General features: G+C 41.7%; 1 protein-coding gene across 2 annotated transcripts in view; it reads right to left on the bottom strand.

Annotated features, from left to right (window-relative positions):
* Positions 1 to 699: 699 nt before the first annotated feature.
* LOC122555319 (uncharacterized) overlaps positions 700 to 16,077 on the bottom strand; it is a 74,410-nt gene continuing 59,032 nt past the window's right edge. For both annotated transcript variants that reach the window (XM_043701190.2, XM_043701189.2), the window contains exons 10-12: positions 7,696 to 7,785; positions 5,219 to 5,362; positions 700 to 1,305 (exon numbers count right to left, since the gene is read on the bottom strand). In XM_043701190.2, the coding sequence (XP_043557125.1) occupies positions 1,177 to 1,305; positions 5,219 to 5,362; positions 7,696 to 7,785 (363 nt within the window). In that variant the 3' untranslated portion in view covers positions 700 to 1,176. The remainder of the gene's footprint in view (positions 1,306 to 5,218; positions 5,363 to 7,695; positions 7,786 to 16,077) is intronic.

Genomic DNA, 16,077 nt, shown 5'->3' with positions numbered 1-16,077 from the left:
CTTGAAAATACAAATTTAAACCTACCTATGATTTTGTCTCCCCACATGTAAAACCTCTCCTGCTCACCTGTACTGCAATTCCCTTTCCCTAGCTCCCACCTGTTCCTTAAAACTAACTGACCAAATTCTTGGTCACCCACACAAATGTTGCTTTCTCTGACAGAGTGCACAGTGTTCTTCATGGCTTTGCAAAATGATTTGAAATGTTATGTTGAAGGAACTAAAAACAAAACCAAGGTGCTGTATCAGCATCTTTGAGCAACACATCCAACCTTTTGCTGAGGTTTCTTTAGATTACTTGGTATGGAAATAGGCCCTTTTGCCCAACAAGTCCACAGCGACCCTCTGAAGAGGAACCCACTCAGACCCATTCCCCTACATTTACCCCTTCATCTAACACTACGAGCAATTTAGCATAGCCATGGCACATTTTTTGGACTGTGGGAGGAAACCGGAACACCCGGAGGAAACCCACAGACACTGGGAGAATGTGCAAACTCCACACAGATAGTTGCCTGAGGTGGGAATTGAACCCGGGTCTCTGGCGCTGTGAGGCAGCAGTGCTAACCACCGTGCCACCCATAAGGCGAATATACTAAGTACACACTTCCATGGGTATGTATAAGAACTTGGACAGGAAATCCAATCAGGCTTAGAAGGCTTTTTAATCAGTTTAAAAAAATGGTCAGGAACTAGATATTGCTTTGCAATGACTTTATTTTGATTCCGAAAACAAGCTTGTAGAAAAACAATACTTAAATTATAATTCATCCCTTACAACCTTTGATAGTTGAAAAACAATTATTAAAGGGCAATTAACAGTGTCTATGTTCCCATTCACATTCTTTGGAGAGAATAGTAATAATGCAAATAGAACAGACTATCTTTTTGAATAAAAGATGCAATTTCAGATCAGACCCCACTAAGAGAAAAAGTGAAAAGATTCCCTTTCAGAAAAGAAAATACAAACCTTGCAAAAAAATCATAAAATTGTTAGTGACCATGCTTGAATCTGGGCGCAAAGTTGTCACACAATCAATTCCACGTTATTCATAGAAATTTATATTAAAATTTCTATTCAAAAGAGCTTTGGTTACTATTTTGGAAGGCGTACAGAGTATATGCAATGCTTGGGCTGCATTGCAGGCAGTCAGTAACTTCCACTTCTACCTGTCATCAGTCTTTAGCATTTGAAGACCAGTCATATGGAAGATATGTAACTCTGATGTCCCCTTGAGCCTGGAGTTCTTTTAGTACTTTCTTCTTTGGTGATTCCCCTAGATACTCCAATACCCAATTCAATAGCTGTACAAAAGGGACAAAGTGCAAATATGTTAAACTAAATATTTACCTTCAAATTGAATAAAATTATTTATTATACTGAAGAATGCAAAGTATGATTTAGCCTTCTAAGAAAGGTGATGATCATTCACCATCAGTGTATTATGTAGTACCTTATCACCACAGGTCATCCCAAAGTACTACTTATCCAATCGATTGCCTTAATAGTGTATGACATAGCTGTTAATTTACACAGCTGATTTTACAGACAGATGAATAACCTGCAATTTTATTTCTTTGCAAGTTCTGAAATTGAGGGTGAAGACTGGGAAAATTCTCTATCTAATTGTGCTAAAGGTTTGTTCATGTTTATATTTGACAACGCAGCAGCTCAAAAATTGGCATTTCTACAATGACTTTATTATAGTTAAACAGTCCCTGCTTTACAGGCACTTTATCAGACAAAATTTGGCCCTGACTCTCAAAATAAGGCTTTGTCAAGAGAAGTTCATGTTCTAATAGTCCCTGCAGATGAAAATACTGAACAATTTAGATCTCAATATTACTTGATAAATAATAAGTTTTAGGGTTTAGTTAGCTTCAATGGCCACTGAATATATTCACTTTTTTTTAAACAAAAGAATACAGGTTTGTAAAATAAACAAACCAATATTTTTTCAGAGAATTTAGAAACATCTTAATTTCAAGAACAAATATTAAGATTTGAATCTTCTTCCAACAACATCCATTAATTACTCAAGTTCAGTGAAGTATCACTCCTATTTTAACTCTTTAATTTCTCACTCAAATCACTCCTCCCAGTTTTTCCTCACTGACTCGTGCATCAGCTTAAGACGTTTTTTCCTAGGTTTGATGGCCTGAAAACTGCTACAAACTAACAAACCCTTGGAGTCTTGGGATTTCTATAAACTGGAAAACTAATCTTCTAGGCTGACACGTCTTCTGAGCTGACCATCTGTTTCTGTATGATAAAGCTCAACTTTGTGAACGTTCAGTAATGACCTCTACAGGCAGCTGATCAGGATATTTATGTTAAGTCACATGCATTCTTCACCGAGTTGTTAAGGTATAGAAGACGACCATTTCTGCCTACACCAGCTCTTCAAATAAAGCATCATTACCCAGTGCTAATCTCCTGCTTTTTTTTCCCATACCCTTGCACAAACTTTCTATCTGTATAATCATCCAATGCCCTCTTGAATGCCACATGTGAACCTCACACAACACCAGGTTATAGTCCAAAAAGGTTTACTTGGAAGCACTAGCTTCGAAGCGCTGCCTCTACGTCAGGTGGTTGTGGAACATCACCATACAACACAGAATGTATAGCAAAAGGGTGACAGTGTCATGGAGTTGTAATGATATATTAAACAACTTTAGTTAAATATCAAGCAACTTGTTCTTAAACAAGTTTAGATTAAATGTTTCATCTTTTAGAATGGAATATGGTGGTTTAGGTTCTTTAATATGTAAATGCCGGAATTACATTCTCAAGGTGTCCTCGAGGAAGAAAGCCTCATCTTCTACATCAGAACACTTTAACCCCAAGGCATCAATGTGGACTTCATCAGTTTCCTCATTCCCTCGCCACCTAACCTTCCAGCTCAGCACCATCCTCATGTCCAGTCCTACCTGCCAATCTTCCTTCCCACCTATCCACTCCACCCACCTCTTTGACCTATCACCTTCACCCCCACCTCCATCCAGCTATTGGTCTCTTGGCTACCTTCTCTCCTCCCCCCCTCCCATTTATCTCTTCTCCCTCGAAGACTCCCTGCCTTCATCCCTGCCCGAAACGTCAATTTTCCTGCTCCTCGGAAGCTGCCTGACCTGCTGTGCTTTTCCAGCACCACTCTAATCTAGACTCTGATCTCCAGCATCTGCAGTCCTCACTTTTGCCGAATTAGATTCGATTCCCTACTGTATGGATACAGGCCCTTTGGCCTCAGAAGTCCACACCGACCCTCTGAAGAGTAACCCAGACCCATTCCACTACCCTGTATTTACCCCTGACTAATGCAGCTAACACTATGGGCAATTTAGCATGACCAATTCACCTGATCTGCATATCTTTGGACTGTGGGATGAAACCGGAGCACCCGGAGGAAACCCACACAAACACGGGGAGAATGTGCAAACTCTACACAGACAATGTGGGAATTGAACCTGGGTCCTTGGTGCTGGGAGGCAGCAGTGCTAACCACTGAGCCACCATGCCGCCCCAAACTCAACTCCACTTTTCTGCCTTTTCCCCATAACCTTTAAATCCTTTACTGATTAATAATCTGTCTATCTCAACTTTAAATATACATAATGACCCAGTCTTCACAGGCCTCTGTCGTAAAGAATTCCACAGATATAGTATCCTCCTGGAGAAGATTCCTCGTCTCTATCTTCAACATATGACACCATATTCTGAGCTTAAATGCTTTTGTCCTAGACTCTCCCAGTGAAGGGAAACAACTTTCCTGTCAGGTCCTTTAAAAATCCTAAATGTTTCAATAAAGTCACCCCTCTATTCCAATGAGTACAGGCTCAATCTACTCAACTTCTACTCAGACCGCCCCTCCATATCTGATAACAATCTAGCGAATCTTCTCTGAACTGTCTCCAATGTCAGTATATCCTTTCAGAGACAAACAGCCAAAAACTGTTCACAACTGAGATCTGACTAGTGCCTTGTACAGTTTTAGCAAAGTCTCCTGACTTTTATGCTCCACATAAAGGGCACCGTTCCACTTGCCTTCCCTATTACCCACTGAACTTGGATGCCAGCTTATCATAATTCATGAATGAAGACTCTCAAATCCCTCTGTTCTGTGGCTTTCTGAAGCGTTTCTCCATTTAAATATTTCGTTATGCATGAATGATGGGTGAATGTTGCAAGTAACAATGCAGACACAAGAGAGTTTGGACAAGTTTAAGTTTAGGCAAGGTGGAAAATGGGAGGCCACTATAATGGTATTGGAATATTTAACTCTAGAGCTAATAAGGGTGACTGTTTTTACATCAGATGAACCAAAGAATTAAATGATTTTCCAGAGGTGAAGGTAGGCAGTCTTACTGATGGTGCAAACGTGTGGTGGTAGTTCATTCAAAAACTGATGGAATGAAGTCCGCGGCAAGGACTAATGGCAATATCTTCAGTCTTCCAGAACTTCTATTGGAAGAAATTTCTACTCATTCCATACTTGATGTTATCAAGCGTTGTGATGAACTGCAGGCAGAGCAGTTAAAAGGTGCTGGTGGAGTAGAAGAGCTGTAATTGTTAGTGTACATGTGGAATCTATCGTGTTTTCAGATTATGATAGGCAACGTGAGTGTGAAAAATTGGAGGCCAAGGGCAACCAACCTACTTCCAGGAAGTAATCTGAAATTTTTTAAAATATTATGAAGCAGGAAGAACCTCACATTAATGGATGATTTGAAATTTAATGTTCGCTGGTCTGGTTCCTGAGAGGAAACCTGACATCTAAAAGATAAGGGCTGCTGGGTGTAAATGCTGAGTTTTTTTCCTCTTACTTGGTGGATCCAATGTTCTTGTTTCACCCACCTATCAAGATTGAGGAACCAAGACCTCCATCCCTGCAGGAACCTCCCACATGAGGCTTCTGATCCCCACAACTCTCTCCATCCACTTCCCTCCCTGGCTGCCTACTTGCCTGACATCTAGCCAACCTCTCAGACTCACTGACTGGCTGGGGCTCGGAGACAACAAAAAAAAGTCAATCAGGATCTGCTGGAAACACTGAGAGTTGTCAATTCTTTTGAATTTCCCCGATTTCAATCCAGCCCCCTTTCTGCCTCAGAATAAAAATCCAGTACAGTGCCTTAAAACATAGTGTTATAAAAAGACTCATTAGTTTATTTTCACTTGTGTACAACAAGAGTGAAGTTCATGTGACTATTTCTTTACCTTTTCATCTGTTCCGCCAAAGTCAATCTTGTACCATTTGAAAATCTGGCTTAAGCGAACTTCCTTTTTGGACACATCAACCTGGCAGCCATCAGGACCATCAAGAAAAGCCGCAGCTGAAAGCTTCAGCTGCTTGTCAATATGCTGTAAGAAATGAAATAAAATACACCATTCATTGACCAGATTCTACATTATCTGCTTCCTCTCCCCAAATTTCATTTAAGTGGCTTGTGTCTGGATAAGGATCCAAAAACGCTCCTGCTTCTTACCCATGGCCTCAGTATTTCGTGCATACATTCAATTGTGGAAGGTAAACAACCGAGCTTAATTTTATTCACAATCAGTGTCTGGATACATACACACACTGTACGAATCATTCAATAGGCTATAGACTTGCCCTACACTTGGGAAAACAGACCAACTGTTTTGTATGTTCCATTGCTTCCCAACTGAAATCAGCCAACTTATGGTAGACCAGCAATTAAAGCTCTGCCAATCAATAGGATCATTCCTCATGGTTCACTGACGTCTTTTGAGAAGAAAACTGCGATATTTACTTGGTCTGGCCTACATGTGACTGCAGGCCCACAACAATGTGGTTAACTCGTAAAGGCAGTTAGGGATGGGCAATTATTGCTGGCCTAGCCAGCAATGCCATCATCCTGTGAAGGAATAAAAAATAATTTCAAGCTTCCTGCTGTTGATTCTCAACTGATCAAGAATTTATCTTTCTTGGCCTGAAATATACACAATGACTCTGCCCCCACAGTTCTCAATAGCAAGGAATTCTGAAGACTCTCAATGCTTAGAGGAGAAATTGCTCCTCCTCTTAGCATTAAATTGACACAGCTTTATTCAGAGACTGCACCCTCTGGTCCTAGACTTTCCCATGAGGGCAAATATCCTCTCTGCATTTACTCTCTCAAGCCCCCTAAGAACCCTATATTCAGCTTTTTGTAACTGAATCTGTGCCAACACACACACAGGAAGCACTTTCTGGATTCTAATTACTTGCTGCACACATAAATTTCTTTTCTCATGACCCCTTGGGTTCTATTGCTAACTCTGTCCTCTGGTTGAGAACAGTTTTTTCTTGGTAAAAACAATGACTGTAGATGCTGGAAACCAGATTCTGGATCAGTGTTGCTGGAAGAGCACAGCAATTCAGGCAGCATTCGATGAGCAGAAAAATCGACGTTTCGGGCAAAAGCCCTTCATCAGGAATATAGGCAAAGAGCCTGAAGCGTGGAGCGATAGGTTAGAGGAGGGTGGGAGTGGGGAGAAAGTAGCATAGAGTACAATAGGTGAGTGGGGGAGGAGAGGGTGGAGTGGACAGGTGGAAAAGGAGCTAGGCAGGTCGGACAAGTCCGGACAAGTCATGGGGACAGTGCTGAGCTGGAAGTTTGGAACTGGGGTGAGGTGGGGGAAGGGGAAATGAGGAACGTGTTGAAGTCCACATTGATGCCCTGGGGTTGAAGTGTTCCGAGGCGGAAGATTTGTCCGGACTTGTCCGACCTGCCTAGCTCCTTTTCCACCTATCCACTCCACCCTCTCCTCCCTGACCTATCACCTTCATCTCCTCCCTCACTCACCTATTGTACTCTATGCTACTTTCTCCCTACCCCCACCCTCCTCTAGCTTATCTCTCCACGCTTCAGGCTCTCTGCCTTTATTCCTGATGAAGGGCTTTTGCCCGAAACGTTGATTTTGCTGCTCGTCGGATGCTGCCTGAATTGCTGTGCTCTTCCAGCAACACTGATCCAGAACAGTTTTTTCTTGTTTAGATCCCTCACAACTTTGAGCGTTTCTATCAAATCCACTGTCAACTTCCTCTGTTCTAAGAACAGCAACAGCTTCTCCATGTATCGGAAGGTTTTTTGCTCTGCAATCATTCATCAATATCTTTCTGCATTCTCTCTGATACTCTCACATCTTTCTTCAAATGTGGTACCTAGAATTGAACACTAGTTAAGCTGAGGCTAAACCACATGAGGTTTTGTAAAAAATGTACGCTTTTATATTATTTGCTTTGGATTAATTAAACTGCCTGGGTTCCCATGTGATGTTTTAACTGCTTTCTCAATCTCCATTGCAATTTTCAACAATTTGTTCACATATATGTCAGATCTCTCGCTGCCAAATCCCCTTTAGAAATGTATGTTTCATTTAATGTCTACTTGTTCTTCCTACCTATATATATATTTGCACTTTTTTGCATTAAATTTAAATTGCATGTGTTTATCCATTCCACTAAGCTGTTTAATGTCCACACAAAGTCTATTACTTATAGTTCACTATACAAAATGATCAGAGAAATGGATTACTGTTAAGTTTTGACAGTTAATGAGAGGTTAAAAATTCCATTACACGAGATTGTTCTAAAACACCATCCAAAATGAAGGCAAGGGGAGATGGCAACAGTGTGATACACACACAAAACAATCTTTGAACAGTGCTTGGAATGATTCAAGACAAACCTTGGCGGAATAGGTCTTGACTGGAGGGCAACTTAAGACTCCACAGTTTAAAGCAAAGTGGATCAGTGGTTCAACTTCTTCCAGAGCAACCTGAAAAAACAAAAGTTATCACGTTTAAAATAAGAGGTAGAATTCAGAACAGAGAATGAAGGTGACAAGTGACATTCTTCTAGGCTCCACAATTAAATCAGAATTTAACCTGAAAGATGAGGTGCTAATCCTTATGCTTCGTTAAGAAGTGTCAATTGCTAGAGCCAAAATGTCAATTTGGCACCTTACAACCTTTTGCTGTTAATATTGTGTTCAACAGTTTTAAATACTGACCTTTACTCTTATCTTATAATTACCACTTGCAAGACCTTCAGATCCATAAATTGCTTTGTTTATTTATTCTTTTATCACCCCCCACCTTTTGTGTTGCATAATTTTCCTGTTGTCATTTAGTCTCTCCTACCTTTCTTTACGTTCTTCCTGCTGTCCTGGTTTCCTAACTCCTATACTTATTTGAGATTAGGTTTTAAATTATACAGAAACAGTACTGACCTCTACCATTAGCTTTATTTTGTTCTACGATTTTGTTAAACTTTTCCAGCCTTTTCTGTTTTTATTTTCATTACATCACTTGTGGGATATGGGCATCTCTGGCTGGCCTGCATTTATTGTCCGTTCCTAGTTGCCCCTCGAGAAGGTGGTGATGAGCTGCCTTCTTGAACCACTGCAGTCCACCTGTAGGTTGACCCACAATGCTCTTAGGGACCCAGCGATATTCGAGGATAGGAACTTGCAGATAGTGATGTTCCCATGTATCTGCAGCCTTTGTCCTTCCAATTAGAAGTGGTCAAAGGGTTGGATCACATTTGAAACATTTGGAAACATATCATAGCTTCAATATGTGCCAAATGCACAATGATAAGACCATAAGGCTGTAAGACACAGGAGCAGAAATTAGGCCATTTGTCCATTCAATCATGGTTGATAGGTTTTCCAAGGAGAAAACAAGGACTGCAGATGCTGGATTCCTGGTGAAGGGCTTTTGCCCAAAACGTCGATTCTCCTGGTCCTCGGATGCTGCCTGAACTACTGCGCTTTTCCAGCGTCACACTCTCAACTCTGTTAGTTTTTCCAACCCCATTTTCTCACTTTTTCCCTGTAACCTTTGCTCTCCTTGGCAATCAAGAACTTATCTACCTCTGATTTAAATGTACTCAATGACCAGGCCTCCACAGCCTTCTGTAATAATGAATTCCACAGATTCACCACTCTCCGGCTGAAGAGGTTTCTCCTTATCTCTTTTGAAGGGTCTCACCTAAGGCTGTGCCCTTGGGTATCCATCTCTCCTGCTAATGGAAACATCTTCCCAATGTCCACTCTGTCCAGGCCATTCAGTATTCTGTTAAGTTTCAATTAGATCCCCACCCCTCTTCCTAAACCCCATCAAGTATAGTCTCAGAGTCCTTAAACACTCCTCATATATTAAGCCTTTCATTCCTGGGAGTATTCTCGTGAACCTCCTTTGGACCCGCTCCAGGGCCAATACATCCTTCCTAGGGTATGGGGCCCAAAATTGCTCACAATATTCGAAAAGTGATCTGACCAGATCTTTATAAAGCCTTAGAATTACAACCCTGCTTTTATATTCTAGTTCTCTCAAAATAAATGACATTATATTTGCTTTCATAACTACTGACTCAACCTGCAAGTTAACCTTACGAGAATCCTGGACTAGGACTCCCAAGTCCCTTTGTACTTCAGATTTTTGAATTTTCTCCCCATTTAGAAAATAGTCCACACCTCTATTCTTCCTACCAAAGTGGGAAGAAAATTCTACCTCACATTTCCCTACGTTATATTCCACCTACCACTTTTTTGCCCATACTCCTAACCTGTCCAAATCCTTCTCCAGTCTCCCCGCCTCCTCAACAGTACCAATCGCTCCATCTATTTTTCTATCATCTGCAAGCTTAGCCAGAATGCCCTTAGTTCCATTGTCCAGATCATTAATGTATAAAATTAAAAGTTGTGGTCCCAACACTGTGCAACTGACCCTTGTAGAACACCACAAGTCACCAGGTTTCCATCCTGAGAGGACCCTTTTATCCTCACTCTTTGTTTTCCGCCGGACAGCCAATCTTTTATCCATGCTAGTACCTTGCCTCTAACATATGGGTCCTTATCTTACTCAGCAGCCTTCTGTGTGGCACTTATTTCTCCAGCATCATTTTCCAGCTGTCCCATGTCCACTTTGGCCTCTCTTTTGCCCTTCAGATACATAACAAAACCCTTGCAATCATTTCTAAGTTACTGGCTAGCTTACTCTCATCTTTAATCTTCTCCCTCCTTATTTCTTTCTTTGTTGTCCTCTGTTGATCTTTGGAGGCTTCCCAATCCTCTGGCTTCCCATTGCCCTTGCCACATTCAATGCTTTCTCCTCTTCTTTTATGCTGTCCCTGACTTCCCTGGTCAGCTATGGTTATGTCATCCTCCCGTTAGTGTGATTCATTTCCTTGGGATGAATTTTTGCTATCTCTCCTGAATTCCTCCCAGAAACTCCTGCCATTACTGTTTCACTGCCTTTCCTACTCGGATCCTCTCCCAGTCCATTCTGGTCAGCACCTTCCTTAGTTGCCTTTATTCGGCTGTAATACTTGCGGAGCGTTTCAGAGAACACCTCTGGGACACCCGGACCAACCAACTCAACCACCCTGTGGCTCAACACTTCAACTCCCCCTCCCACTCCACCAAGGATATGCAGGTCTTTGGACTCCTCCATCGCCAGACCACAACAACACGACGGTTGGAGGAAGAGCGCCTCATCTTCCGCCTAGGAACCCTCCAACAACAAGGAATGAACTTGGATTTCACCAGTTTCCTCATTTCCCCTCCCCCTACCTTGTCTCAGTCAAATCCATCGAACTCAGCACCGCCTTCCTAACCTGCAATCTTCTTCCTGACCTCTCCGCCCCCACCCCAGTCTGACCTATCACCCTCACCTTGACCTCTTTCCACCTATCGCATTTCCAACGCCCCTCCCCCAAGTCCCTCCTCCCTATCTTTTATCTTAGCCTGCTGGACAAACTTTCCTCATTCCTGAAGAAGGGCTTATGCCCGAAACGTCGATTCTCCTGTTCCCTGGATGCTGCCTGACCTGCTGCGCTTTTCCAGCAACACATTTTCAGCTCTGATCTCCAGCATCTGCAGTCCTCACTTTCTCCTGTAATACTGTTATGCCTGATTCTAGCTTCTCCCGCTCAAATTGCAGAGTAAATTCTATCATATTATGGTCACTGTCTCCTAAGGGTTCCTTTACCTTAAGAAATGCCTGTTCCCTAGTGGGCTCCACTACAAGTTGCTCCTAAAAGTCATATCATAGACATTCCACAAATACCTTTTTAGATTAGTTTGGATTCCCTACAGTGTGGAAACAGGCCCTTCAGCCCAACAAGTCCACATCGACCCTCTAAAGAGTAATCCACCCAGACTGATTCCCCTCTGACTAATGCACCGAACACTATGGGCAATTTAGCATGGCCAATTCACCTTACCTGCACATCTTTGGACTGTGGGATGAAACCGGAGCACCCGGAAGAAACCCATGCAGACACGGGGAGAATGTGCAAATTCCACACAGCCAGTTGCCCAACGCTGGAATCAAACCTGGGACCCTGGTGCTGCGAGGCAGCATTGCTAACCAGTGCTACCCAATTCTTGCAATCCACTAACAACCAGATTTTCCCAGTCCACCTACACATTGAAATTCCCCATGATCACTGTAACCTTGCCTTTCTTACACACCTTTTCTATTTCCTGATGTATCTTGTGCCCCACATCCTGACTACTGTTTGGAGGCTGTGCATAACTCCCATTACGGTTTTTTTACCGTCACGGGTCCTCAACTCTCACCACGCAGATTCTACATCATCTGACCCTATTTCATTTATTGTTATTGATTTAATTTCATTTCTTACGAACAATGCAACCCTCTATCCACATGCCTGTCTTTTTGATAGGATGTATATCCTTGGATATTTAGCTCCCGGTCCTAATCCCCCTTGCAACCACGTCTCCGTGATGCCCACCATGTCATACCTGCCAATTTCGATCTGCGCCACAAGCTCATTTACCTTCTTCCTTATACTGTGTGTATTTAGATATAACTCTTTCAGTCCTGTATTTACCATTCCCTCTTCTCATTGTCACTTGTTTACCCACTGTGTTTGAAGTTTGATTCCTCACCCTTTCCAAACCCCCTCCTGAGTTCTTTTTTCTTTTCATTTTTTCCAGTGCAGTTGAATCCACTCCCACTGATTTTAACCTGCAGCTTTGCTTTGCATTGCCATTTTACGTTTTGGAGTTTTACCCTTCCCTTCCCCCCAGCTTCCTAGTTTAAAGTCCTGTTGACCACCCTATTTTCCCTTTTTACTAGAACACTGGTCCCAGCTTGGTTCAGGTGGAGACTGTCCCAACGGTACAGATCCCTCCCGTTTCAATACTGATATCAGTGCTGATGACACACCATTCTGTGCATGAAGGGGATTTTGTCCATTTGACATCAGTCTGCAAAAGATTGGCTTCAAAAAAGCTTGGCCTGTCATGATGGTCACCACACAGAGTCTGTTGGGCATTCTCTATCCCACACACCCCACCTGGCAACAAATGGAAAAATGTTTTGAAAAATTGACTACAGTGACAGTTGGTACCTGCCAGGGCATTCTCCATTACCTTAGAATTAGCTTTATTTATCATGAGGTGGCACTGTAGCATAGTAGTTAGCACTGCTGCCTCACAGCGCATTGGACCAGGGTTTGATTCTACCATCAGGCAACTCTCTGTGTGGAGTTTGTACATTCTCCCCACATCTGCATGGGTTTCCTCCCATTGTCCAAAGATGTACAGATTATGTGGATTGGCCATGCTAAATTGCCCATAGTGTCCAGGGATGTGCAGGTTAGGTGGATTAGCCAGAGGAAATGCAGGATTATTGGGATAAAACAGGGTGGGTGGGAGGGGAGGTCTGGGTGGGATGCTCTTCAGAGGGTCAGTCTGGACTTAATGGCCAGCTTCCACAAGTAGGGATTCTATGACTGTATTGTCACATGTACTCAAATGAGTACAGTGGAAAGATTACACCATCTTGCATGCAAAGGTACCTAGGTACAGATTCTTAAGTACAAATCCTTAGGGAAAAACAATTTAGAAAAATAAAGGAATAAAAAGTCCAGCATTTCAGATCATAGGAAAAATTAGAAAAATAAAGAAATAACAGTTCTCCCAATCCAGTCCCCTCTGACACCTCTTATCTAGTCCACACCAGGCCTTCACTTCAGACCTTGATGGGCTTCACCTTGAGGCTAGCAAGGCCTAGAGAGCCCTCCGGAATCATCTGGAGGCCAAAAGTCCACGCTGAGGCCAAGGTGGGCTGAAAGACTGCCACACCAGGCCAAGAGATTGCCATGCGAGATCCGCCAAGAGGCCAAGTCCATGAAGCCAGGAGTTCAGGACATCACTGCGAAGAAAGAAAGAATAAAAACACAAAAGAGGGGGGAAAAAAGGAACAGACAAAGCAGACAAGCCCTAGCTGAGGAGTCCTACTCTGCCACCATCTTAGAATCATTTTTATAGTAGAATCATGGTGAAACACCATCAATGGTGAGCTGCAGCATGCAATCAAATGTATGTAAAACAACACAGTCAGTAGTTCTGATTGGAGAGGTGTTCTATGTTTGTTACTCTTGCCCATATCAAGACTCCATGTGCTTTACCTATGGATTTGGGAGGAAAAAGACTCCATCAAACCCACTTTCTGACACCCCAATCCACGCACATCCACAAACACCACCACCATCTCCAGTCACAGTGACTTCAGGAATTTGACAATTCTAGCTATTTTCACAAAGCAATATAAATCAAGCCGAGTTTTTTGATTACATTACAATGTGGAGTACATTACAATGTGTACATTACAATGAGTTATTTCCTTCCTGCCCGTAGCAGGACAAATGCATTCTCCTAAATGGCCTACTTCCTAAGGAAATCCAATCAGAGATGCAGCGAGGCTTTAGGCTTACTAGTGGAACCTCTAACTTGGTGTCTATTGCCTCACAATCCAAAGGAAGTGTTGAAAACAAGAGCAGGAACTCTTCATTGCATTGATCAATCAGATCAAGGCATTTGACTCAGTAAACCTCAAGGCTCTATGGTCTATGTTCCAAATGTATGGATGATCAAGCATCTTCATAACCCTTTAAATGTTTCATCATGCTAAAAGAAGTATTTTTCAATCAACCAGTTGGACAGGGTATGGCACACTTCCAGGGGAGGTGGTACTTGAACCCAGACCATAGAGCTAAACCGTCTTGATTAGGAAGTCTGAAATCGATGCATTTAAAATTCAGATTCTTGTTAAGCAAAGCTGAGAGGTAACCGGTATACTATTTATCATCAATGTGACAGGGGCATTTCACAACTGGCCACGGTGTCACTGTCCATGACAAACTCTTTGATCTCCCATGCCGAAATGATACTGGACCCTATATATATACGTGATGTGTAGTTTGTGGACAACTACAGTGACGTTATCCACTCTGCTGCAGATTTGCAAATCATTCTCACTCTTCAATTCGGCATTCAAGAAACTCAGCCTGTCCTCAAATGTTGCCAGAACAGAACTCATATTGACTCACACCTGGTCAGTCAAATATTCCACCTTTTACAGATGCTGAAAGAGAAACTTTGGAATATGTTGTGCACTTCCCATACCTCAGCAAATACCTTTTTCAAAAGGTCACCATTGATGACAGAATCCAATGTCAGTTAAGATGGGCCAGTTCAACCATGTAAAAACTATGACAGATTGTTTGTCAACAAAGGTCTCCATATCTGAACAAAAGTACAGAGTCATTGTTGCTAATAAGTCCCTGTAGTGTACTGAGATCTGGAGTGTGTATCAGCAATGTACAAGAGTGCTACAGAGATTGCATCAGCCATGGTCCCACTATCTCTTCCGAAGTAAACCAAAGGATCAGATCCACAGCATTCAGAGAATACTCCTGCAACAATAGCCAATCTACTGAACCTATTTCAGCTATCGAAACAGGATATAGAAAACACTTCAAAGACATTCTAAAGCTCTCCTTGAAGTGTGACAGCATTGACGTGACGGACTAGGAGGAACTTGCTATGGATCAAGAATGACAACAACAATGTCATCAAGCTTTGAGATCCAATGCCTTATTGATGAGACAGAGTGACAGCACAGAAGGAAAAACACCCTGCCTTATGTGTTCAAAGGTCTATGGTCACGATTCAGTGACTTGAAGAGCCAGATGGAATCTTACAACAATGATGATTGAATGTCAATTACATTTTTTAAAAAATTCATTCACAAGATCTGGGCATCTCTTGCCAGGTTAGGATTTATTACCTGTCCCTAATTGTTCAGAGGGCAGTTAAGAGTCAACACATTGATGTGGCTTGGGAGTCCAATGTAGGCTAGGTCAGGATAGCAGATTTCCTTCCCTGAAGGACATCAGTGAACTAGATGGGTGTTTCAGATAATCAACACCAGTTTCATGGTCATCATTAAACTCTAAAGTCCAGATTTTTAATTGAATCCAAATTCCACCAGCTACCATGACAGGATTCAAACCTGGATTCCCAGATTATTACCAGAGTGTCTGGGTGAATAGTCTAACATTAATCCCACTAGGCATTCCCTCCCCTAGCAATTCTAACAATTATTTTCCAAAAATTATGTCTACAGTATCAAACTGATTTGATTCTAAAATCTTAATGTGCAAAGTAATTAAATCCTGTAATAATGAGTACAAGGAGGCACTTTGTACTGTATTAAAGTAAACAATTTAATATTACAGGAAATACAATAAGGTTGTTTCTTCTAATGCTGTACAAAGTGCCTATTACCTGTAATATTAAATTAGTATATTTATGTAGTGTACTTGTACAAACTTTCTAAATAACCCATATTTTTAGAAAAAAATTCTAAAAGATAATATCAAGCTCTTCAGGTTATCTGAGCTGTTAAACTTTTCATTTGCAAAACAGTGAAGAAAGCCTTTGATAGTCAAAACAGCTGAACAGCTGATTTCAATGAAAGCATGGAACAAAAAACATACCCACACAAAGATGAAACTGTGGAGAAATATGAAAATAGTTTAACAGATGTAAAATTTTCAGCGAATTATTACAATTTGCTATAATAATTGAATATAGGGTGTGATGAATAAAGCAGAACACCAGCATCTTTAGTTTCGCACCTGAATGTGGAAGCATCAGTAATCAGTTAGGAGAGGAGTAAATATAGTGATGATGACTCGAACATTAAGAATAATTTCCTGTATAGTTAATTTGAAAAGTCCTCATTGA

This window comes from Chiloscyllium plagiosum, unplaced genomic scaffold (assembly GCF_037043375.1).
Source record: "Chiloscyllium plagiosum isolate Xiang-an unplaced genomic scaffold, Cpla_swu_hap1 HiC_scaffold_12, whole genome shotgun sequence".
NCBI lineage: Eukaryota > Metazoa > Chordata > Chondrichthyes > Orectolobiformes > Hemiscylliidae > Chiloscyllium > Chiloscyllium plagiosum.
Note: the sequence above shows the minus strand (reverse complement) of the source record. Positions and strands in the feature narration are given on the sequence as shown.